We start from the raw sequence: 26,035 nt of genomic DNA, 5'->3' as shown, positions 1-26,035 counted from the left end.
TTAAAAAAAGAATCCTAGAAAGTGTAATGCTAAAGAGGCATTTTTTGGGGGACGCATTTAAAGAGACCGTCCCCTTGCCCATTCAGTCTCTTGAAAGCTCCCAACCTCTGATCTACACATCTGCTCTTTCATTGTGTATCCCTGCCACAATGTATGTGAAACGTAAAACCTAACCCTGTGTAAGCTTCATGTCAGAGCTTACTCTGTGTTGAGCGCAACTCTTCATATGAATGTACATGCCCGGTGATTGGCCATTCAGGCTCAAGAATGCATCTTGGAATGAAGTCATAGTGCCAAATATTTCCTGAGTAGTCCCAAAAAAAAAGAAACAAAAAAGGCAAGCATAAGCAGGTTGGGGATGGAAAGGGGAGCTTTCAAGAGACGGAGCAGTGTCTCCTTAAAGAGACCCTGTACCAGTGCATGCCTATTAAGATAAACCTCTCTCATCAAAACACTCACAAAAGAAGCCAATTTAAAAAAAAAAAAAAAAAAAAAATGGTTTTGTCCCCCTGTGCTGTAAAACCTCTTTAATCCTGTTTGACGAATTCCAGGAGCTCCGTTTTAAGCACAGCGGGGCGCACATTTTTCAACAAAATCTAGCACACTTTAACTTGAGATGCTTAATTGACATGGGATTGTGACAAGGTAAGTTTACATTTCAGATACATTTACCTCCTTGGCATTTACAATGGAGGCTCCAGCCAAAGCTTCTTTTGCCCAATTTGGTTTGGATGGATTGGAGAATTCTAAGAACATTTGGCAGTGGGCAGACACAGATCATTGGTACATGAAATTTCCCCAATGGGAACAGAACATAAAAAGACCACGGACCAAAACAAAAAAAAAAAAAAAAAAGAAGAAGAAGAAGAAGAAGAAGAAGAAGAAGAATCTACATCCATCGCACTTTCCAAAACGAAAAAAATGTTTTTGGCTGGAGTTCCAGTTTAAAACGGCTTTAAAAACCAGCTTCTCAAGGTTTCCATTCCAAGTCTGAGATTTTCAGTATACTGGGTAGCTGGGGTATCCACAGACTGCAATGGGTCTGATGATTTAAGTGCAAATGTTGAAAAGCACGTGGGTCCGATTCATGCTGAAAACTACCATAGACTTGAATGATTTCCCCACTTCTACAGCAATAAAAATGTCCTACCCTTGTGTTTTTTGAATACTAAGCTTGATTTACAACATACACACACACACAGATACAAAAATCAAATAAAATATATAAACAACTTTTTGGCAAGTTCACTTGATACAACTAAGTGAAAAAGCGCAGACATTCCAGAGTCATCACATCGGCCTAGTGAGCATAAGGCGATGAGGCGAAAGCTTGCAGAGATTCAAGAGTACGAACAAAACAGAATCATCTGCCACTTCACAAATCAAGAGATGTCAGGTCGCCAAAATCACAATCAAATAGTTCACCGACGCCTTCATAATTCTCCAAGCCAAAGCGGTACTCATTGGTCAAGGGAGGAGATAAACTAATCAGCTCATCGGAAAGAAAGTCTGGTAAGGCGGTAGAAGGGGACAGATGGAGGTCTTCTCCCGTGTAGCCCAAGGGAAGGTCTGTATCTGGTGACAGCAAGGACCCTAAAAGAGGGGGGAAAAAATAAATAAATTATAAAGCAAATAAAACTTGAGATGTCGGATACAAGTTTTATTAAATATAACAAAGGAGGAAGTCCTTAAAAAACCTGGAACATAAATGAAACAAGCGAGTCAATTTAAAACGCTAAAATCCAGGCATATTTAAAAAAAAAAAAACACAAGGTACGAATTGCAACTCTATAATCATAAACACACCATTGTATTTATTTCCAGCTACCTGAATTTGAGGCCCCGTTCACACTGGGGCGATCCGACTTCCCGAGGCAACCTCCGAGGTCGCGGTGCGAGCAGCGTGCCGCGACCTCGGAGCGGCCGGCACGGACTTCATAACATTGAAGTCTATGACGGTCGCTCCGGGTCGCCCCAAAGAAGCTCCGGACCCTTTTTCTAAGTCGGAGCGACTTGTGTCGCTCCTATTAGAACGGGTCCGCAGCTTCCCTATGGAAGGCGACCTATGGCGACCTGTGAGGCGACCAGGTTGCCTCACAGGTCGCACCAGTGTGAACGGGGACTGAGTTGGTACCAGCCTCTTGCAGTCTACTACAATCTGTCTAGCAGAGCTCCGAGGGGAGAAAAGATTCCACCCCAAGTACGGGTGGAACGGGTAACATTTTCCAAAAGATGAACTTATCCTTTCATTCATTCAAGTATACCATATTTATCTGTAGCCACTGTAAAAATGAATATCTAATGCTTGCCATGTTGAAAGTGTCAACCATTTCCATGTGATGTACTTATTTTCACGACTGTATAGTGAGGCACTGACTGGCAGGGATGTGGCACCTAGGTTTCTAGTCTACACATGACAAGCGGCTCCAGGATTGATTACAGAGATGAGGAATAGAAACATGTTTTCACATCACCTCAAGTCCCGGCATGGATCCTGGAGCTTGGAGGCTTTGTAGAGCTTTGCATGGAAACAATCTTCCATACCTAAGCCCACATCTTACCCCATTAGCTAGGCCTGGTTATCAGTCTCCGCTCTGTGCAGGTTTTTTTTGTATATGATTTGATGTTCAAGGCTCTCTTTTGTCCTCTTTGCTGTGGGAGCCTGCTGTTGGGGCTGTGGGAGCCTGCTGTTGGGGGAAATGGCCAAGTGCTGAAAGAACGCTAAAAACATACATGTTCTGTTCCTTTTTGGGGTACCCACGAGGGGGAGAACCTCTTGGTACTGAACTGAGTTCAGTTAATTGTTCTAAAAAAATAAAAAGTTTTGTCTGGCTATGGACTTGCTGCACAAACCTTTCCCTGTTTTAAAAGGGGTTTGCTACCTTTCTGAAAAGTGCAGGACAAACCTAATTGGCCTGTTCCTGGGTGTCCCTATCTTGTGCATAGTTTACTCGTCACAAACAGTTGAGCCTGCCCAGTTAGCACTTGGTGCTCAGATACACAGCGCCTCAAAAAAAGGACATACTGCTACCGTCGCCTAAAATCGAGGAACCTGTTGCAGCAGATGCAATAACTGACCATAGAAGAATCAAAATTCAGCCAGTTCCTGCGGATCCATGTGTAGCTGTCCCTGTTAGACTTCCAAACGAGAAAGTTGGAAAACTTGTCCAGCAGAGGCCGCAGATGTTGATCAACGGATTTCGATAGAGAGATTCTTTCATTCACCTCATTTGTGTAGATAGAGGAATATAATTTTGTCGTTAAGCCAGCATAAAATGTGGAGGAAGCCGAATTTATGACCAAACGCTTTTGAAATTATTGTTAATGCTTGGATACCACAGATCCTAGGAGAGCTGCATGAACAAGTTTTCCTTTAAAATGCCTAAAGCGGTATTAAAACCAAATCTATATATTTTTATTACTTGCCAAGTTTTAAAGATGAACTCCAACTTTTTCACTAGAACTGAATGGAATGATCAGTCCCAGCATAGATCATATCTCTGTACCATGTTGCTCTAATGCCTGCAGATCCTCTGATATTGTGGTTTGGTTGAGGCTTTGTACGATGTGAGTCTGTGTAGTCTGGATGTAGACAGAGCCTTCCAGCCACTTCCTGCTTCACCTCTAGCCTAGCACACACCCCTCTGTAGTCTTTCAGAGTCTGCAAATAATGCAACTTCCTTCATAGCTCTGATTATGGGTTGGATGGAATACATGCTAATTAGCATTCAATACCGCCCAGTCACACCTACAGAAGAGTGCAAACCTCCAAAGCCCCTCCTCACAGATCACAGCATTATTCAAAAAGAACCCTCTTCATACACAGCCTGTTCCGATAGCTAGCTGTGCTGCTGCTGGACAGGATTGAACAAATCACAATTAGAATTAAACCCTGCCCAGTTATATATACACACCGAACAGTGAACAGGGAGATTCCCGCCCCTCAGATCCGACCCTCACACAGCCCTCAGTAAGAGGCAGCGGTGGTGGTGGGGGGAGGATGTCAACACCCCCCCCCCCCCCACCACTGATCCCTCCTCTCCACCACCGCTGCCACTGATCCTACCCCCCTCATCACCGCCACTGCCACTGATCCCACCACCTCCGCTGCTACTGATTGCACCCTCCTCACCACCACAGCCAGGGCTGCTGTTAGAAATCATTGAGCCCAGTACAGCCTACCTGACCTGCTTTCCATCCTTCAGCTATCCCCCCCGTACCCTGCAGCAGCTGGCAGGAGGAAAAGGAGAAGAAGTCGTCAGCACTTCTGGAAGGGAACAAAGGGCAGCAGGAGGAAGTAGGTAATGAACAGTGGTGTGTGTGGGGGGGGGGGGCATTTACTCAAACAGATGCCCTGTAGTTCCCCCCTGCAGCAACTAAAAACTGGTGGGAGATGCTAATAGACTGTCATATGCATGTTATGTGCTCCTCCTCACACATCTGGGGCAGTATGCAAGGCACTGCCTGACAGAATTTAGGGTTGTGTACTGTAAAAGCTTTACATAGATTTGTAGAAAAATATTTTCTCAAAAGCTTAGGTTCTGTCAACTTCACAGAGCCTTAGGCTTTTGAAGATTTGGGTGAGAATAAGCTTCCATTCCTAGGTCCACGCAGTACCCAGACCCAGGTAGCCGGACCTAGCTCGGGGATAGCTCTGCTGTGGAAGCCTGTTGCTTGGTGAAAGAGCAGTGCAGATAGGAAAAAAAAAAAAAAGTACATGTAAAAGGTCTTGAATCTCTCTCAAATCTGCATCTCTTACCTTGGTCACATGTCAGTAGTCCTAGGCCCATGTCCTGGTCAGGTATTAATGCTGGAGATTCGTTGGACCGGTGGGTGCTGGGCGATTGGATGGAATGTGAAGATTTTGTGGGGCTTTTAACAGGGCTACAGACCCCAGAAGAGTCATCTGGGCAGAGGAAAACATCAATGGGTCCTCGGGTACTTTTCAGAGATATCTGCAAAGCCTATAAGGAGGGAAGAGGAATACTTAGGAAAGGCATAAGAACAAAAGCAACTGAACACATAAAAAAAAAACAACACACCCCACACACAAACTGTAGGGGGAGCATCTTCTAGATTAAATCCCTAACAACTTCTAAACAGTACCTGCCATTAAGTGATGTGTATGGAGCCATGTACTGATGGGGAAGAGGGAGGCACCAAAGGACCTCCAGAATACTTTGTGTGTGGCCCAAGGCATCCTTGGCTATCAGAACATTCATATCTTATACACACCTAAAAGTTATTCTCTCTTTAGTACAACTGCTTCTGCAAATTACTTTTAGGAACAAAAATCTGTAGGTAAACCCAGGATAATCCCTCTCACTACCAGCATTCATTAATTCGATTTTAGCCAAGGTTTTTTTTTTAACAGCATTAGCATAAACAGTGGTGGAACCAGAGCCCCTAAATAGACTCCAAAAAATAAAGGGATTTTATAGGGAGTACAAAAATGCTATTTTGCGTCTGTACCTTTTAGGATGCTGAGCTTTGCGTGTCCACTTGCTGGGTTTGAGGTGCCATTATCAACCGTTTTTCGCATGTTCATGGAATGCTCAGACATGAATGCAGCCTTAAAGAATTCTGACCAGTCAAACATGATTTGACAACGGTCACAATTAATAAATCAGATACAAGGAACCTAGTGCAAAAGCCTTGCATGTCCATTCTAGTGGGGCACCACACTCAACAATCCAGGCTTAGGACATGCCAGAAATATGCAACTGAAGTGCTTAAGTTTCAACAGCAACGTAGAGAAAAACCTTTAAAATTGGGGGGGGGGGGGGGGGGATTATAGAATCGAAGAAAGAAAAAGGAGTCAAAATGAGTCAACAAAGCAGAGTAGACATCCACCTTCCTAGGACACTAGCAAAAAACTATGGCATGCTGAATGCTGATAATGGGAGGGGTTAACCTGGGCTGGCCTACAGTTTAATATCCAATACTCCTGTAGGTGGCAGTATAACCAGAGGGTTAAAGATTTACACTGCACAAGAAAGGAAACTCTGAAATTGCTAATTTCCTGGCTTTCCCCAGAGTCACAGGCCTAGGACAAGCATGCAGCTAAAATTAAGTTTGAGGAATATCAAAAGTCCTGGTTAGCACACTTGGTCCAGGTCAGAGTCCCTATTGTGATCTTCTCCCCGCTGTCACAATTTAAAAAACCTGCGGCTGGGTTGGCAAACATTCACAGTGTTCTGTGAATAAGAGGAGAACTACAACTATGAACTCTTAATGAACGCTCAATGAACAGGGTGCTGATGAGTGCTCTAGGTACTTCATTGATCCTTCCAGTCACTGAGTACGAGTGATGAGTACGAGGTACGATTAGACAGCTTACGCTGACAGTCTGCAAGAGCCTGAGATTGCACCATTGATCTGCTGATCGGAAGCGCAATGCTCTGCAGGCTCCTAAGAAAATAAATGCTTATTTTTTAACTACAAAAAGATGTGCATTTACAATCTGAACTACACCCATCATTTCAGGGAATGATGATAGATTTTCATTTGTCATGACTGTTCGAATGCAACACTGTCATGAATTCAGCCTGTCTCTTGCCAGCATTCTGAAGCTAAAGACTGCTGCTCTCTCTGTGGGAACAACAATCTTACAGCTGCAGTTCAACACTTGCGTCTCGAGTTCGGTTTGGAAATTCAGCCATAACAAATCTCCTGCTCACTTAACCACAGAAATGTCACTATAAAAACTTGCAGCAGAGATCTGAAAAAGGAGATCTTAAAAAAACCTGAGCACTACTCTGAATTCAGGCACTATTACCCAATTTTTCATGAAAAAGTTCCTGCTGTTTCATCGATCCTTACTTACCTCTGTTGGATCAGAAACCTGCATATGAGTCTCCGATGGGGCTTTGATGACCATCAACATCCGTTCTGATGGGTCTGCAATGCTGCGGAGGTCCTGGCAGGTGACATATCCCAATGTAGAGATGGTCAAGGAAAAAATACAGCTAACAGACATCTGACACACTACTTATCAAGCAGATTTACTGTGGGTAAAACGGATATGTGACAAACAAACCCCAGAGTAAGCTGCATCTGAAAGGCTAAAGACAAAGAGGAGAAAACCCATAACCCCTTAAAATCGCCCTCCAATGCTCTGACAGCATAAAAACCAAAGAAAAGAAAAAATTAAGCTGGTTACTATGGGCTATTGCACAATAAAGAGGTCATCAGCATTTGCGGGCACAAGTAAATAAATCTCACAAGATAGAAAGCAGTGATCGACAGATATAGTTTTTTTAATGCAGATATTTAGTCATCAGATATCAGCCGATATTTTCGGATTTTTTTACAGGTACTCTTGTGGAGGGATCTGGGGGTCTAAAAGACCCCAAACCCCTGCTCTGCACTGAAAAGCATTCAAAACGCCAAGTTTGGCTGTTTTGAATGCGGTGAGTTTTTTTTAATTTGGCGACGAGTACCCGGAAGGGATGTCATGAGATCACTTTCGGGTTTTGTTACATGGAGACTCGATCAGAGCCGAATGCGGCTTTGATCGGGTCTTCGGTGGCTGTGGAGGTAGGATGCTTGGGTCTCCCTGTGGGACGGGAGACCCTGGCGAGCCGCAGAAGGTGGCGGGGTGGGGATAACATCTCGGCCCCAGATATAAATCGGTGGTGCCGTTAATCGGTCGATCCCTAATAGAAAGTGAAAGCCCCTGGACAGAAACTCTACCATCAGGGTGCAGGAGGACGAGCTTTCACATTCAATCTTGAGATTTTCTACTAGGGGAAAGGTGGATTAATATTCTGGCAGATAGGTGGCACTATAACTCTGTTCAGGCTGTAAAAATTCCTGAAGCAGAGGGAACTACTGTATCTGTTACAAAGTGCAAGCAGGTCTTTACCAGAAAAGGCAAAACGTAGGTGACCTGGTATCTAACACCGCAGCAAACATTTCAAACCATTAAACCATCTTCCTTAGTAGGTTAAGTTGTATGGTGTCCATACATATGTACAATTTCTTTTTTAGCCCCCTTCATTCTCACCTGGTGGTCCTGCCAGTGACCCTTCCTTTCCTAGGCTTACAACACTCAATGTATGTCTGTATGAGGTCTATGGAGGGGCAGCATTGCTACCCTAGGACATGAAGGTCTACAAAACAGGGGAGGTGTTCAATTCGTGATTTATCTCTGGGCTACAGAACAGTCAGAAGCAAATAACTTCAGCTCACTATTATTGAACAGATAAAACAAAATGTTTTTAATAGTATATTTAACAGACCAAAAAGGATCAAATAAGTGAAGGTCATGGCTCCGGATAACTCGGGTCTCATACACACAATTTTTTTTTCCTAGGCATTACGGAATGGATCACAGCGACTAATAGGTCAGCGTGGGCACATGACCATTTAACTTGTGTAGTTAGCTCACCTTTTCCATTTTTTGCAAAAAAGGTGAACTTACACATTAAGTATGGATAGAGTAGTCTGAACGTGTCCAAAACAGTGTTTTTATCGGAATAGATACCCTTGTAAAAAGCTGTCCTGCATTGTTGCATGTTACTGCATGTTTTTGCATGCGCGGTGTCATGAATTTAAATGCATGTTTCTACGTGCATTCTTCCTAGGCTTGCATTTCCTTTGAGGTTGCATCTTCTATGCACTGCACTGTGTTGTGGTGCATTTACGCGCATTTGTAGTTCAGAAAAAAATGCAGCTTGCTGTACTTTTGTTTTCACTGCACTGGACTACAATAGTTTGAACTAGGATACCCTAGATTTTGGACCGTCTATGCAGTTGAAATCCAGTCAAAATAGCATCCCATTGCATTTGGCAACACTGGGCCCTTAAAAAGGAGAAGTACAGCCAAAGCTCGTTTGGCTGTACTTCTCCTGTGGGATCACAGGAGTGCAGCTCGTTCAGCACTTCTATGACCTGTTTTCAGCAGACAGCGGGCTGAAGTCACAGAGCCAGTCCAGAATCAGGCAAGAGCGCAACAATGGAGTTGGGTCCTCCTACATGCCTGGACTGGCACCCGACTCTCAGCAAGCCGCTGAGAGCCTGAGCCGGCTGCTCCCACCACAGCCCAGCCATCGCTGGAGGGGCAAAGAGCAGACAGAGTGACTGACAGTCACCAGCTCTCTGCTCAGAGAGCTCTGAGAACCAAGATATCAGTGGTGTTTGATCGCTCGGTTCTCAGCCGTTGAGCGGGTGCAGGACCGATGCTGCATCCACCTAGATAAGTATGGCTTAAAAAAAAAAAAAAAAAAAAAAAAAAAAAAAAACCATACATCTCTTAACCACTTGCCGACGTACGTTGATTAGTGTAGCAATTGTGTGGGTGCACGCACACACCGACTGGCTTGAGGGGGAGCCAATCAGCGGGTCCAGCGAACACGATGTCTGCCAGACACCCACAATCGCTCCCCAATGGAGACAGAAGGGCTGTTCTATCAGTGATGAACACAGGGATCCTGTGTTCCTCCTATTTAGGAACACAGGTCTAGTCTGTGTTCATCCAGTGAGCCCATCCCCAACACAGTTAGAAAGCACCCCCCTAGGCACATATTTAACCCTTTAATCGCCCCTGGTGTTAACCCCTTCCCTACCAATGTCATTAGTACAGTAATCATGCATATTTTTAGCACCGATTACTGTAGTAATGTCACTGGTCCCCCCAAAAGTGTCTGTCAGCTGTCCGAACTGTCTGTTGCAATCCTGCTAAAAATCCCTGATCACCGCCATTACTGGTAAAAAAAATAAATAAATAAAAATGACAAATCTTTTCCCTAGTTTGTAGACGCGATAGCTTTTGCGCACACAAATCAATATACACCAATTGGGATTTTACCAGAAATATGTAGAATACATATTGGCCTAAAATGATGAAAAATTTTGTTTTAATTTTTTTTTTTTTAAAGTAAAAATAGATTTTTTTCCCAGAATTGTTGCTTTTCTTGTTTATGGAAAAAAAAAATAATCAGAGGTGATCAACTACCACCAAAAGAAAGCTCCATTTGTGGGGAAAAAAAGAAATCAATTTTATTCTGGTACAGTCAAACGATTGCACAATTGTCAGTTAAAGGAACAGTGACGTATCGCAAAAAATGGCCTGGTCATTAAGGGGGTAAACCCTTCCAGCTCTTAACTGGTTAAGCTATGTCCACATACCAGGAGTGGAAGATAGTCAGCTGCCAGAGGAGGTAATGCAAGCATTCCTCTACTTCACAAGCCCCCCTACACTAAATAAGATATTAAACCTTGTTATCTGGGGGAAAAGGAAGGGGTGAAGTGAGGCAGCATTATACTATTAATTTTATTGTTTGCAATGTTCTCACTGGGGAGATTACCTTTTGCTTCCTGTACTGTACACACAACACATATGAGGGAATTATACAGGACGTGAGGGGAAACCCAGTCTTAGATAGCTGTCATTGGAACAAGATTTTCCTTCTATTACTGTTTTGACAAAATTAAAAACAGGATTTTTATACTTACCGTAAAATCCATTTCTCTGAGTTCATGGACGGACACAGTGCTCCATATTCAGACCCATAGGGTTATATCGCCCCTACAGGAGTAGGACACTAGGCAGAAAAAAAAGAAGACTTGGCTACTTGGGCATTGCTAGCTGGAATACACCCCCCTCTCTGCTATAGGCCTTCAGTTTGATAAGTGTCAGAATTATCAAAACCCCAGAGGGGTGGGTGCTGTGCCCATCAAAGATCAGAGAAATGGATTTTATAGTAAGTACAAAAATCCTATTTTCTCCTTCGTTCGACGTACACAGCGCTCGATATTCAGATCCATAGGGACGTCCCCAAGCAGTGCAGGGGTGGGACAACAAAAAAAAATCCCAAGACAAAAACACAGGAAGACAACCAGGTAACAGGAGTGCAACAAAAACTGGAGCCCAACCTGAACAATACACCCCCCCCCCCCCCCCCCCAAAGACGCAGCCTGCAAAACCTTGCAGACAAAGGAAACATCCGCAGATGCCAAAACATCCACTTTGTAGAATGTAATTAAAGTGTGCACCGATGACCAAGTGACTGCCTTGCAAACCTGCGCCACTGATGCCTGTTGGCGCAAGGCCCAAGAAGCACCAAGCGCCCGAGTAGAGTGCGCCGTTACAGAGAAAGGAGGAACCTGACCCTTGATAAAATAGGCCTGAGCCACTGTCTGTCTGATCCATCTGGAAATGGTCGCAGAATAGGCGGACAGCTCTTTCCATGGCCCGTCCATGATCACAGCGAGTCTGACCTCCGAAAAGACTCCGTGGCTGCCAGATACACCCGAATCGCCCAAACAGCGATACCAGGGAAAAATCCTCCCCTCCATCCAGGAAAATTACTGGTCGCTGTATGGATTGCGGGTGCTGTTTTTGGGAGATAAACCACACAAAGAGTTGACAACTGAGTTAAGCCGGCTGGTCTGGGCAGAGATGCGTTTTGAAGAGAGCTATAGAGCCCTCCAGTGGCATGTATCCCAAGCATGCCCATGGATAGCGGATGACAGACCAACAGAAAGCTTTGGCTATGGCGGCCTGGGACTGTTGTACAGAGCAATCTGGAGTGGCGGTTAGAGAAAATTATGGATTACAGAGAAAAGATCCTGAATGTCTCGGAAGTGTTCTGGGCGCTGGAAGATTTGGAGTTTCTGGCCTTTCAGCAATGGGAGCTAGAGATCGCCTACAGACGACTGCTAGACTCTGCTCAGCGCCAGGGCTGGGCTCCCTTTTTCTGGGAATATCCAGATGTACCAGCTGACAGTCCAGAAATCCTGGCTGAAGAGAAGAGTGGGCAATGTAGCACAGTAACAGTGTGCTTTGCTCACCTGCACCCACACCGGTGGCATTTCCAGAGGCCCAGGGCAAGAAGGAGGTGGTCACTCCCTAGTAGCAGATCAGGATCCAGGGGGAGAAGGGAGAGGAGGTTGTCGTCCTCCCGCCCTAACAGTCACAGAAGAGGAAACTGTCTTCCCTCCCCAGCCAGGATGTGTGCACCTTGGAGATGGTACCAGAGAAAGGTTGTCCCAACAGCCAGATGAGAGTAAGGAAGATGGAGCAGCCGCCACCCAAGAATGACACCAACCCAGCAGAACAGCTGGCAAAGAACAGAGTGCTGCTGGCCTCTGCCCTCAACAAACAAAGAATGGCTTTCCTGAGAAAGTGGATGGGACTACAGTCTCCACCTGTATACTCCTGAGCTGACTTCCCAGCATCCCTGATCCCCAACAGCATGACAAAGTGAGCCCAGTCTTCTCCCCAATGGCGGGTATGTTCTACGAGAGAGGCAGAGGTTGGCGGGGTTAGTAATGCTCTGTTCAGGACAATTTGTTTGGGGTACTGTGTGGGTACGGGCATTGGGGGACTGGAACTACAGACTAACTTCTAAGTCAGTCTGGGGTCTCCTCCTGTGTTAGTCTCCTTCCGAAAAAGGAAAAGTGTGGAGGGGACTGCATGCTAGCCTCTTGCATTCTGACTATGGGCCCTGGCTTGTGAGGGAACACTTTGTGGCGTGTATGCTAGGGGGACCCTTGGAGTAATGTTACTTTGGATTTAAGTCCACATCTCCCCAAGACACACAGACTCTGGGACTCTAGGCCTAGGACCCATGTTAAAGGCCTAGCTGCCTATTGCCAAAAGGGGAATGCACCGCACAGTCAGACTCATGGAACATGCTAATGTCATCAGCTCAAACCACCTGTCTTCCACACATTGATTGTGCTGATTAACTCACCTATGGTCTACTGTGGGGATGTGTTTACACTTGTGTATTGTACTTCACGAGCTCGATGACGGCAAGTCTGCTACTCAATTAGCTCAAGTTAATTCAATCACTGTCACCTATTAGTTGCTAGTGGGAAAGTAGAATACTGTTTGTTGGTTGTTCCTTAGATATTTTAATTATATTTCTGTACACAATTTCATCTGCAAATTGTAATGTAATCTTCTAGATTGTAAGCTCTAACGGGCAGGGCCCTCTAAATCCTCCTGTATTGAATTGTTTTGCAACTGTATTGTCTTCCCTCATATTGTAAAGCGCTGTGAAAACCGTCTGCGCTATAAAAATCCTGTATAATAATAATGTAATCAGGCACCTGACCTAGTGGGATATATATTCGGTGTGGGAGTTTGTTCACTAAAACGTTTCAGATCTTATACAAGCTATTCTCGGCTAGTTTTGCATGGGGGAAGCTAGAATATCTGATATCGATGTTCAAGACTTAAGGAAGCAGTATTCTGATGGAAGCACAGAAGCACATTGTGGGGGGGGGGGGGGGGGTCGCAGTTCCGTTACAGAGGCTTCTGGATAACAGAGCACCAAGTTCAAATCCAATGGCGGTAGAGGAAACAGCATCGGCGAAGTCAGGTGTCGAACCCCTTGAATGAAAGTACACACCAAAGAATGCATGGCCAAGGGTCGCTGAAAGAAGACCGTCAAGGCAGACCCCTCGCCCTTGATAGTACTCAAGTCTATTTTCTGCTAAACACCGCGTTAATGGTGAAAATCTGAGCCACTGAAAAAATAAGAGTGAACACCGATCAGCCGAATGTTTGACGTATGATGGTAAATTTTTCTAGGAGGTAAACTTCAGCAGTGTCGAAATCACTAACCCAGGCAAATCCCTATCCTCCAGCTCCTGGCTTTCAACAGCCAGGCTGTCTAAGCCAGCGATTATAAAGTATGTTGGGACAGCAGGTCCTCAATGAGAGGCAGCCTCCAAGGGATGTCGGGGACCAATCGCATCAGCACTAAGATAGACGAGGCCAGTCCAGGGCCACCAGAATGACTGGAATCCGTTCGGCCTTGATCCTGCGCAGGGGCCGCGGAAGAAGCTTGAGAGGAGGAAAAGCGTAGTTCAGTCAAAACTGGCCCCACGGAGCCACCAGAGCATCTGTGGCGTCCGCTAGAGGATCCCTTGACCTTGCCACAAACCTCGGTACTGTTCTGTTGAAGCGGAACGCCAACAGATCCACCTCGGGGGCTGCTCCACCGCAGACATATCAGATGAAACACGTCCAGATGATATAGTCCACCTGCCAATTTTCCACTCCTGGAATGTGTATGGTGGAAAGGGCCGAAACAAAAGCATTCTGCCCACCGGAGAATGCTGGCTACTTCCAGAGCAGCCAACACACTTTTTGTTCCTCCCTGGTGATTGACATAGGCCACTGCTGTGGCACTGTCTGACTGGATTGGTACTGGGAGACCCCGGAGCCCAACCATCAAGTGATCTAGGCAGCGCCTGATCGCCCGAAGTTCCAAGACATTGGTTGGTAGTCTGGATTCCTCAAGCATCCAACAACCCTAAATGGAGTTCAGTCCCAGGACACCTCCCCACCCGGACATACTGGTATCAGTCGCAACCACTGTCCAACACAAGGGAAGAAAAGACTTGCCCTACCGAAGTGCTCTCCCTTTGGATTATGGAACTGTGCAAAAACGGAACCGCCTCCAAGGTAGACACCATCAGGCCTAGCACCCGCACCCAAGTCGGGAGGGAGGACCACCTGCTGGACAGCAATAGATAATCGCAGCATGCAGCGTCTGGAGTTTGTCTGGAAGGAACACTCTGGCTAGAGCTGAATCCAGGCAGACCCAGATAATCCACTCCACAGAGAGAACAGTGCATCTAGATCCAGATCAGTAGAAAATGTGTTTTTTTTTTTTTTTTTTTTTTTACTTCCATGTGCAACTAAACAGACATACATTCAAGCCCAAGGCTGACGGGTAGGCAAAAAAGGTCAGGATCTGAAACCTATGGTGCCGAGATGGTTCACAGCTCATGGTGTTCAAGTACTTTTGTCTGTCCACTACAAACATACTGGAAAAATAAAGGAAAAAAAAAAAAAAAAAAGCGAAATGTAAATTTACTAGTGCTGAAACAACGAAGAGATTAATCGACAACTAATCGATTATGAAAATAGTTCTCAACTATTTTCATAATCGATTAATCGGTCAGCTGATTAGTAGGCCTGCATATAGAAATCCTTTTTTGTTTACATATCAGGAAATACAATGAAGCACACATACAGCTCAGTACACCGTCCATAGATGTCAGAAGACAGTGCAGTACACATACAGCTCAGTACATCATCCATACATGCCAGTAAGTACCTGAGAACTTGTGTAAGTGTGAGGAGCAATGCCTCATGGGACATGTAGTCCTGTGTAGGAAGTGAGTGGTTCTAAAGGCAGAAGTTTTTTTTTTTTTACCTTGCTATAAAGGGCACTCTGAAAGCAGGAGAAGCAAGAAGTGTCGGTGGGGGACCCCAAAAGAGGGGAATCAGGGCTGCTGCTCTGTGCAAGACCATTACACAGAGTAGGCAAGTATAACATTTTTTTTTTTAAAACAACAATCACTTTAAAGAAAGGGCTCTTTCACACGGGCGGTCCGATCAGATCCGCCTGTCAGTTTTTTTAGCCGGATCTGATCGGATCCTCCATGCAGCTCTATGGGGCAGCGGATGTCAGCGGAGACACCTCCGCTGACACCCGTATCCGATCCTGTCCGTGAAATCTGTACGGATGGAAACCCTATTTTTCCATCCGTTCAGGTATCGGATGAGAGCGGACAGGCGGTCCGCTCTCATCCGATCCCCCATAGAGAGCAGCGGGGGCTGTGACACCTCCCTCTCCGCACTGCAAGCGGAGACGGAGCGGTCATCCGCCGGCTCAGCGGGGATCGCGGACCGATCCCCGCTGAGCAGCACGGATCCGCCTACGGAGGCGGACCGTGTGAAAGAGCCCAAAGTGTGCAGTGAAGATCAGCATTATGAAAGGCGATACAAAAAAAGCATGCGGTTGCTACTAAACGGCCTAGGTCTGGTTCACACCCATGCATTTTTTGGTGCTTTTTAAAGACACGTACTACAGTTCATTTAACACGGTTTCCTATGGGACACGTTCCCAGCTTTGCTTTTTTTTGCCGCTGCAAATTTGCAATGGGTCAAGGACTTTTTTCAATGCAAAACGTTGCTTTTTTGGTTCGATAGATTTTCAATGGAGATGCTGCAGAAAAGCATGTAGTGCGTTTTTGCCACAATTTGCCTTTTTGTATTCTGCCCAACAACAAATTAGCCAAAAAAAAAAAAAAAAAAAAAAAAAAAAAAAAAAAGCATAAAAAAATGTATAATGCAAATCGCAGCAAAATCACGGGTGCAAAACGCACAGCAAAAAGCACTGCAGAAACGAATCAAAAGCAAACTGCAAGGGTGTTAACCTGAGCCTTATGCTGCCCATTCATGTATAGATTTTCAGGTGAGAATATTCATACAAAAAATCTTTGTACATCCGCTGAATGAAAGGATGTCATTTGAAAAGGACTTGCTTTTAACATTAAGTTTTAAAATTAATGTAATTTCTGAACGAAAACCACATAGACTGCCTGAAAGTTCCTTTGACCAAGAAGTTTTCTATTTTGCCCCTTCAAATTTTACGGTGACTGTGGTAGAAAACAAACGTCGATTTGACCCCACTAATGATTAGAAAAAACGAACTTCCTTATTCTTAAAATGAATTTTTTTTTGAAGGAAAACATTGTTTATGTATGGCCAGCATAGGTTTCAGCAGGCGCAGGAAGCTTTTTATCACGCCACCTGCCTATGACAAGAGAGTCAGTCATACATAATATGAAAAAGAGGTAGGGTGATGGCACTGCCTAGTGTTAATACATTAAATACTAGGCAGCGCCATCACCCTACCTCTTTTTCATATTCATCATATAGCCCTTTGGACTATAATTTAGGGTGGCTGCAGCCTAAACTTTTTACTATATATTTATTGATTGATTTATTTATACATCTACATCCAAATAAGACCATAAGCGCGGAGTTCTAACATTTTCTGGTCATACATAATAGATTACACTTCTGTCTAAAAATCGGCAATAAAAAATTTGATCCGAGTCTTTTGATATTTACCAGATTCAACCTCCGATAGTATATACAGTATATCTCTTGTGTCTGTTAGTCTCAGAATGGATTAGAGATTTTGCTCCCTAACCATATAGTTGGTTATTTAGGTTTACCACTGCATATAGATATTTAGTCCCAGTTCACACTTGTGCGATGCGGGAAGGCTGCAAATTTGCAGCCTGTTCCCGCATCGCAAACGCACCCCTGGCAGTTCACACTGCCATATGCGATACGCAGGGGGTGTCAATGAAATCTTAACGACACCCCCAGTTTAATCGCATATCGCAGTGCGATCTGACAGTTCGCACAGGATCGGATCGCACAAGTGTGAACCACTGTGCGATCCGATCCGGATGCGGCTGGAAAAAAGGGTCATGTGCGTGTTTGGTGCGGATACAATGCGAATTCAGCCATACAAAGTGTATGGCTGAATTCGCATCTGCACCTCCGATCGCATGTAATGAAGGAGTGCGCTCCGAATTACATGCGATCGGCGCACTCGCAGAAGTGTGAACCGGCCCTTAAGAATAAATTGCCTTTTTTTGTTTTTTAAACTTAACATAATAAACTAAATTATACACCTCACTTTCTTTTAGGTTATCCGATGAATCGAAACAAAAAAATCGGCCAACTAATCATTTATGAAAATAATCGTTAGTTGCAGCCCTAAAATTTACATTTCTTTGCCTATTTTTTTTTTTTTTTTTTTTTTTTTTACTTTGCCCAAAACAGAGGTCTACAAAGTTTGAAAATGGCGACTTCTTATGACCAAGGTACAGATCGCAGAAAGGATATTGTTCGCTCTCGGACTCCTCGGTAAGCATTTTCATTTGGGTGGTGCACATGTGAATAAGGTTATCCAAGTGTTGTTCCTTGGCCAAAAGGTCCTGGCACTCTTTTTCCAATGTCTGGTACCTGCTGCTGGATTCTACCACAGACCTGTTACCTCTACAAGAAAAAAAAAAAAAAGAGCATTAACAATATAAGATTAACTGATAATGGAAGGTAACCATAAAATGAGGGGTGCACAGCAGTAAACAAGTCTAGATTTCACCATTTAAATCAGGAAATATTGAAGGGAATGCACATTGAAGATGCCACGTATGAATAGCCCTCACAGGATGCAAAAGGTCTATTATCCTCGCTTTACAATTTAGGCCCAGTTTACACCAGTGAACCACAATGGACGCATATTAGCCGCGCCTTAACCATAAAGGGTATGAACTGGTGCCAAGTCACTGACCCAAAACAATGTTTTGCATAAGATTTGGTATCCAACTTCATTAGTTTTGGTACAGTAACCCAAAACCAAGGGATGGGAATGGTAGCCTCTCAGGTTGTACCTTTAAAAGATGATATGACAACATAGACTTTCATCCTGGCAAGTTACTTTTAAGGCCCCTTTCAGACGGAGCGGACTCCCGTCAAGCAGATTCACCTGCTCAGCGAGGAATCTGTATGCTGATCCCCGTAGATGACAAGTCTGTGTCTGCTCCACAGCCGTTGTTCTCTATGGGGCAGTCGGATGGAAAAAGACCGCTTGTCCTTTCCATCTGACTGACTATCTTCCTATCCGCCAGTCAGGGAACGCATTCCAATCAGTGTTTTTAGCGGACTGAATCGAATGCCAGCAGACATCGCCACTGCATAGAGAATAGGGTGGCCTGATCGGGTCCGCCTGAAAATTTTTTCAGGCGGACCTGATCAGTCTGCTGGTGTGAAAGGGGCCTTAACATGCATGAAAAGCAAAAATACAACAAAAAAAAAAAAGTTTTGAAGTTTTAGCATGGGTAGGATAGCATGGGTAATGGTTAAGAACCACAAGTCCCCCCCCCCCCATGATCCATCAGGAAGATTTTTTTCTTTACTTCCTTTCTACTTTTGTTCATGTGTCAACTCAAACAATCTGTATTTCCTATTACTTTCTGTAATGAAGCAATGGTTTAACAGGACCAATAGAGAAGGGGGGGGGGGGGGTTGGCTTTACATACACTAACAATTGTAATAAAAACTTGCAATGCTTTTGGCAGATGTCCCCTGGTTTGATCAACAGCCAACTTACTGTATCTGGCTGCAAGACAATGCCAGAGACCTTAATCCTGTGGTCATTATAAAGATAAGCCAGAAAGGCAAATTTGCCTTCCAAGAGGCAGAGAATGAAACCACAGCAGGGTATTCCCACTGCCAAAATACAAAGACATCCATAAGCAATTCACTCCTACTGCAACTACACAGTGCTGAAATATCAGTTATGGGTGCACCTAGCTCAGTGATGGCAAACCTTGGCACCCCAGATGTTTTGGAACTACATTTCCCATGATGCTCATGCACTCTGCATTGTAGTTGAGCATCATGGGAAATGTAGTTCCAAAACATCTGGGGTGCCAAGGTTCACCTTCACTGACTCCTAGCTTGTAAGAAACTGAATCTTGTACATAAATAGCTTTTAAAGATCGGTCCACCCAAAACTGATATTTCTGTGTTCAGATGAGGGAAAGAGTTAAAGCGGAGCTCCGGCCCCCTCCCACGAAAAAATTTAAAGTTAGCAGCTACAGATACTGTAGCTGCTGACTTTTAATATTAGGACACTTAGCATCCCGCGATGTCGGCACTCCAGCCGAACTTTCAATCGGCTTTCAGGTGCTGCCGGCGCCATTCCTTGTAAGGGAAACCAGCAGTGAAGCCTTCCAGCTTGACATAGAGTTTGGAATTATAGCAAGAAGATTTTGCTATTGGAGTATCCAAGACGCCGACGGAGCCCACCAATCTCTAACTAAAGCATCACATTTAGTTGGATGATTCTAAGATTTATTACATTAGAAATCACCAACAATCAAAAAGGTTACAGGATGACCAGTTCAATCACTTACAGCCACTGAATGTGGTTCTTGGATTTTTTGGTAATCAAATTGATCCCTTCAAGGACATTGGTGATATCATAGATCCTCCTTTTTTGGACATTCAGCACTTGAGCAGCCCAGTTTAAATCCACCACACCATCAGCCGACTTGCTAAGGAGCTCCAAGAATCTTTTTGTTGTCAAATTCAGGGATGTCTCATAACGAGACCTCTCTCCAGGGGATCTCACTCCTGCACAAAGGTGAAATAGGAAACTAGGTTTAGAAAGATGCACATCAGAAGCAATACTTCTCTCAAAAGAACTGTAAACCAGTATTGATTTTAAAAGCAGCGCCCCCCCAAAAATCTGACGATACCCTTTTCCTGTCATGAGCTATTATGGTGTTCTTCCTTCACGGCAATATGACCTGTCAGCGACACTTACCTCTGGCTGGCACTCCAGGCTGCTCTCGCCCCCCCCCACCCCCACTCCCTAACCTAGTCCCCTCCACCCCTCTTATTTCCTTCTACACCTTTTCTCCATTTCACCTTCTACACCTTTTTCTCCATTTCACCTTGACATTTCCATCCTTTATTCCTCCTATTATGCAGATTAGATCATTACAAAACATGGGATCGATTTACTAAAACTGGAGTGCGCTTAATCTGGTGCAGATGTGCATGGCAGCCAATCAGCTTTTAATTTATGCTTGCTTTGACAAAGAAAAAAAAAAAATCTGGAAGCGGATTGGTCACCATGCACAGCTCCACCAGATTTTGCATTCTCCAGTTTTAGTAAATCAACCCCATAGTGTGATCGGGCATTCACCCTGTCCTCTTGACTCACAAAGAGCATTTAGTGCTCTTCACCCCCTGGCCCCTATATATTGGCAATTAATTTACTATATGGCTTATTGACCTTTTGATCATGTATGGGAGGGCCAGATAATCAGTATATTGTGTTTTTAATTGGTTTACATTGCAATTTATAAGGTGAACTGGTTCTAGGTACTTTGTTACATTCCTGGACCCATAATATATGCACACCAGATGAACATTGTACTGCGTGTTCCTCTATATTACTCCATGTTTTAGAAGGATTTACTACTCAAGTTTATTCTATTAATACAACTTTTGAACAAGAAAACACAGGCCTCACATGGGGCGTATGCTTAAAGTGTTTGTTACCCCAACACTTCATATTTCTTGATATGTGCCGGCTGTATTATGTACTTGTACACTGCTCCAAAAAAATTAAAGGAACGCTTTGAAAACACATCAGATCTCAATGTAGAAAAATATCATGCTTGATTTCTATACTGATCTGGACTGAGTAATGTGTTAGGAAGGAAAGGATGCCACATAATTTCATGCAAATGATCACCCTACAGAGGGCTTCATTCAAAAGACACCCCGAAAACCAAAGTAAAAAAAATGATGCAGCAGGCTAGTCCATTTTGCTGAAATTTCATTGCAGCAACTCAAAAATGGTACTCAGTGGTTTGTATGGCCCCCACGTACTTCTATGAATGCCTGACGTCGGGCCAAGTGACACTTGATGAAGAAGCTCAGTTAGGAGCTTAACGCGTACAGGTGAAGGGAGCCACTATTCGGGACGTTTTTCTTGTTTTAGTATCAGCTGGGAGAGCTGATGATATGCTCATGTACCACATTTCTATGAGAGTATTTTTTTATCCCTGTGTTTAGTTTTAATAAATCGTTTAAAGCAGAGAGCACTATGATTTCTCTATCTTTTGGCCAAATATGAATGATTCATATACCTGGAGTAGTCCAGTCTGGTTCAGGAACATCTTAAGGAAGAATATCCCAGTGGGACCCAGAGAGACATATGCACAGGCGATTGGGACTCTGTAGTGGGGTCATTGCTTGGAGGTGAGCGGATATTCCAGCCAGAGATGGTGGTCACTGAAGTCACTGGATTGTAGGATTTCTTTGAACATTACACAATATTGCATGGCGGTGGAATTTTTTTTTTTTGGGATTAAAATTAAATAATCCTCACTATCTGAGCACGTAGAGTGCATGGACGCAGACCCAGAAGGGTAACACTCATTTATGGCAGCCAAATCAGATTTAGGATCTGGAGGAGACAGATGAAGCAGGTGAAGGCAGGGGATGCTTTTTGCTAGCCTATTTTCCCAGGACCAAATCCACCTTGGACACTAAGGACTCCAGGACCGCTGTCAGTGCAGTCAGAGATTGCTGGGAACCGGCAGCCTCAGAGGGGATCAGGTGGGAAAATGTGCTCTAGGGACTCCATTAGAGAAGAGGTGGACCAACACAAAAAAAAAAAAAAATATGTTTAACACTGCTAGGGACAGCGTGCTGCTTCTCCTAAATTATTATTATTTTTTTATTTTTTTTTTTTTACATCTATACACAAATGTTTTGCATTTCATTTCGATTTTAAACTGTTTCACAAGTTGATCGTTTACATTCACTTTACACCTGAGTGAACAAACCCTTAAGCCAAACCTTTGCTTAGTAGCCCATAGCCTGCTGCTGACCGAATACTTTATCTCAGACCCAAAACAAGCACGTAGACAGAAGTTCTGACTTCACTGGCTGCATGTTTGTTGGGGGGTAACCGGACTAAAGGCAACCATTTTCACAAGGTCAGCAATGTAAGCTGACGATCTCCCTATGTAGACCAGGGAGATTGCTGTTCTGTCAGTACAGAAGGCATGGATCCTATGAACAGTAGTCAGGCAACACAGTTAACCCTTTGATCAATCCTGATGTTAACCCCTTCCCTGCCAATCAGTAGAGTGACCGTGCATATTTTTAGCACTGATCCTCAAAAAAGTGTAAATTAGTGTCCGACTTGTCCGGTGCAATATCGTATTCCTACTATAAGTTGCTAATCACCCCTAATACCAGTAAAAAAAAAAAAAAAATTCCATCTATTATATCCAATAGTTTGTAGAAGCTATAGCTTTTGAACAAACCAATCAATATACGCTTATTGGGATTTTATTTTTACCAAAAAAAGGTAGCAGAATACAAATTGGCTCAAATTTGTTGAAAACAAAGTTGATTTTTTTTTTACATGTTTTAGAGCAGAAAGTAATATTTTTCTTAAAAAATTGTCAGCCTTTTGTTTATAACGCAGAGGTGATCAAATACCAAATGTCAAATGTTATTTGGGTACAGCGTTGCACATCCATCGATTGTCAGTTAAAAATGGATTTTTGTAAAATCTTACCGTAAAATCCTTTTCTCTTAGCTCATCGACAGACGTAGTCCTCGGTGATACACCACCTTCGGGTTATGTTACCTCCGCAGGAGCAGGACTAGACAGGAAATTAAAAAGCTCTGGCCACACCCTAGGGGCAGTCCCAGAGGGTATATCCTCTCTCTCTCTGCCTCAGCAAATCAGTTATGTGAAAAAGCAGTGCTTAGAGAATTTAACCCAACCCAACTCCAAAACAGAGGGGCGGGGACTACGTCTGTCGATGAGCTAAGAGAAAAGGATTTTACGGTAAGATTTTACAAAAATCCATTTTTCTCTAGCGCTCATCGACAGACATAGTCCTCGGTGATACACCACCTTCGGGACGTCCCAGCGCAGTATCACAACTGAGGGGTGGGAAAATGGAAATCAAATCCCAATCTAGAAGGCCCAACCGGTGCCAACTAGAAGTTTACAATGCTCATCCTTAAATGATGAGACTCAACAAAAAAATTTTCAAACAGAAAAAAACCCTCGAGGTAGACCACCGGTCTCCTCAAATTGCGGCCTGCAAAACCTTGCGGCCAAATGAGGCATCCGCCGATGCCGTCACATCAATTTTATAGAATTTTGTAAAGGTATGTACCGACGACCAGGTGGCCGCCTTACATACCTGGACCACTGACGCCTGATGGCGAAAGGCCCAGGAAGTACTGAGCGCTCGAGTGGAGTGCGCCCTAACAGGGAACGGAGGACTCTGACCCTTAATAGAATAAGCCTGTACCACCGTTTGTCTAATCCATTTGGCAATGGTCGCGGCAGATGCAGGCAAACCCTTTCTGGGGCCATCCGTGATCACAAAAAGTGAATCCGTCTTACGGAATGATTCCGTAGCTTTCAGGTATACCCTGATTGCCCGAACCACATCTAAGGAATGCAACGCATGTTCCCGATGATGCTTAGGCTGAGGACACAAGGAAGGTAGTACAATATCTTCATTCAGATGAAAATCTGAAACCACCTTGGGAAGAAAAGATGGCTTAGGATGAAGTACTACCTTATCCCTATGAATCACTAGGTATGGTGACTGGCATGATAATGCAGCCAGTTCTGACACCCTGCGAGCAGAAGTAATAGCCACCAAGAAGGCCACCTTCTGGGATAAAGTAAGCAAGGGAATCTCCCTGATGTTTTCAAAGGGAGGTTTCTGTAGAACCGACAAAACCAAATTAAGATCCCAGGGCGGTAAGGGCGCGCGGACTGGAGGAGCCAGGTGCCGCACCCCCTGGATGAAATTCCGCACCAAGGATTTGGTAGCTAAAGGCTTCTGAAAGAAGATTGCTAATGCTGAAACTTGACCCTTGATGGTGCTCAAGGCTAGCTTCTGCTCAACCCCTTGTTGCAAAAAGGCCAATATTCGAGTTACCGAATAGGTACGTGGAGGAAATCCTAAAGATTCGCACCACGCAATATAAGTCTTCCATGTGTGATAATAGACTTTGCTGGAAGTCGCTTTCCTTGCCTTAATAAGGGTAGGAATGACTGAAGCTGACAAACCTCTGTCCTTCAGTACTTGGGTCTCAATGGCCAGGCCATTAAACCCAGCGACTGTAAAGCATGATGGTAATTTGGTCCTTGAGACCACAGACACTCCCTGAGACGAAGTTCCCACGGAACGTCTACGACTAACATGTCCAAGTCGGCCAGGCCGGCTAGAGGAGGCCAGCCTAGAATTTCTAGGACCACTGGCGCTGACTGGATCTGAACCAGGCGTCCCTAGAGGTATCTGGCCCCGACCATCCGAGAAAGTCTGGTCGTTTTCTGTTCCCACACATTTATCAGATACCTGATAGTTATCAGGAAAGGTGATCTTTTCTGGTTGAACCTCAGGGACCGAAGTCACCCGACTAGAGGCTACTTGGCCTATCTGGTCAACCAGATCCGATTCCTGTGAGGTATCGGGACTAATCTTAGGAAAAGGTAAAGGAAAAGATCTATTCAGGGAACGGTAATTACCGCTTCCTGTAGTACTTAAATGTTGGAAGGGAAGAATCGCACCGGTAGTAGTGGTTGATGCTCGATCTAAAGTCCTGAATACCGGTGAAAACGTCCCCCCACCCTGAAACCGGGTGGGGGCGCACCTTCAGGCTGTGTACTCCTTTGCTTCGGGTTTGGCTGGGTTGGTCCTTTGCTTGTCCGACCAGCCCTTCTTGAACCCTCCTGGAGGAGTCTTGCCTTTCCCGCTAGTACCAGCCAGGCGCCCTTTATGGGCGGTAAAGAAAGGTCCTCGCTTGTTGCGAGGTCCCTTAGCTTTAGCAGCCTGTGGCAAAAAAGTGCTCTTGCCCCCAGTGGCATCCTTAATGATTTCATCTAGGTTGGCCCCAAATAGACGATTCCCCTGAAAGGGGAGATTTGTCAAGGTCTTCTTGGAACCTAGGTCAGCTGACCAGCATTTTAACCACAGCACACGTCTGAGGATCACCGCTGTCTTAGATGCATGCCCTAATAAGGGAGTAGTGTCCAAGGCTGCGTCACAGATAAACTGTAGCCCTTGTATAATCTGTTCCATCAAATCAGATGTCTCCTGGGGAATATCTTTTCCCCTAAGATCTTGGCGTACCATTTTCGCCCATTCCGTAAGTGTCTGGGAAACTAGACCAATAACAATTACTGGTCTAAATGCTGACCCTATCAGAGAGAAGATGGTGCGGGACTCTGCTTCCATCTTTCGATCCACCGGATCCTTAAAGGACGAAGTGTCCTCCACTGGAATAACCGTGGCTTTATTCAGCCTGGCAATAGGCGGATCCACGACTGGTGGTACCGTCCATTTCTTAATGATGGATTCCTCAAACGGATAGCGTCTAGCAATACGCTTAGAATGCTCCCATTCTCCTTTAATCTGATTACCGAAACATTTAGGTACAGGAAAAGCCTTCGTCTTGATGGGCTTATTAGTACCAAAAGGAATCTCTGTTTCAGTTGCCTCTGCCGGTAAAGCCTCAAGTTTTAAGGTTTCCTGCACTGCCACAACTAGTGCGTCCACCAATGCTTCTTCCTGAATAATAGCAGGAGAAGAAGCGTCCTCCTCACTGTCTGAGGGGGCTTTACCTGGGATAACA

General features: G+C 44.5%; 1 protein-coding gene across 1 annotated transcript in view; it reads right to left on the bottom strand.

The window, feature by feature from the left end:
• Positions 1-1,274: 1,274 nt before the first annotated feature.
• Positions 1,275-26,035, bottom strand: part of E2F1 (E2F transcription factor 1) — a 55,905-nt gene continuing 31,144 nt past the window's right edge. The window contains exons 3-7 of the mRNA XM_082272606.1: positions 19,753-19,972; positions 17,678-17,830; positions 6,827-6,941; positions 4,760-4,964; positions 1,275-1,593 (exon numbers count right to left, since the gene is read on the bottom strand). Coding sequence (XP_082128732.1) covers positions 1,376-1,593; positions 4,760-4,964; positions 6,827-6,941; positions 17,678-17,830; positions 19,753-19,972 — 911 coding nt within the window. The 3' untranslated portion in view covers positions 1,275-1,375. The remainder of the gene's footprint in view (positions 1,594-4,759; positions 4,965-6,826; positions 6,942-17,677; positions 17,831-19,752; positions 19,973-26,035) is intronic.

The sequence above is a fragment of the Pelophylax lessonae genome (genome assembly GCF_965119305.1).
Source record: "Pelophylax lessonae genome assembly, chromosome: 11".
NCBI lineage: Eukaryota > Metazoa > Chordata > Amphibia > Anura > Ranidae > Pelophylax > Pelophylax lessonae.
This window is presented reverse-complemented; position numbering and strand designations above follow the sequence as displayed.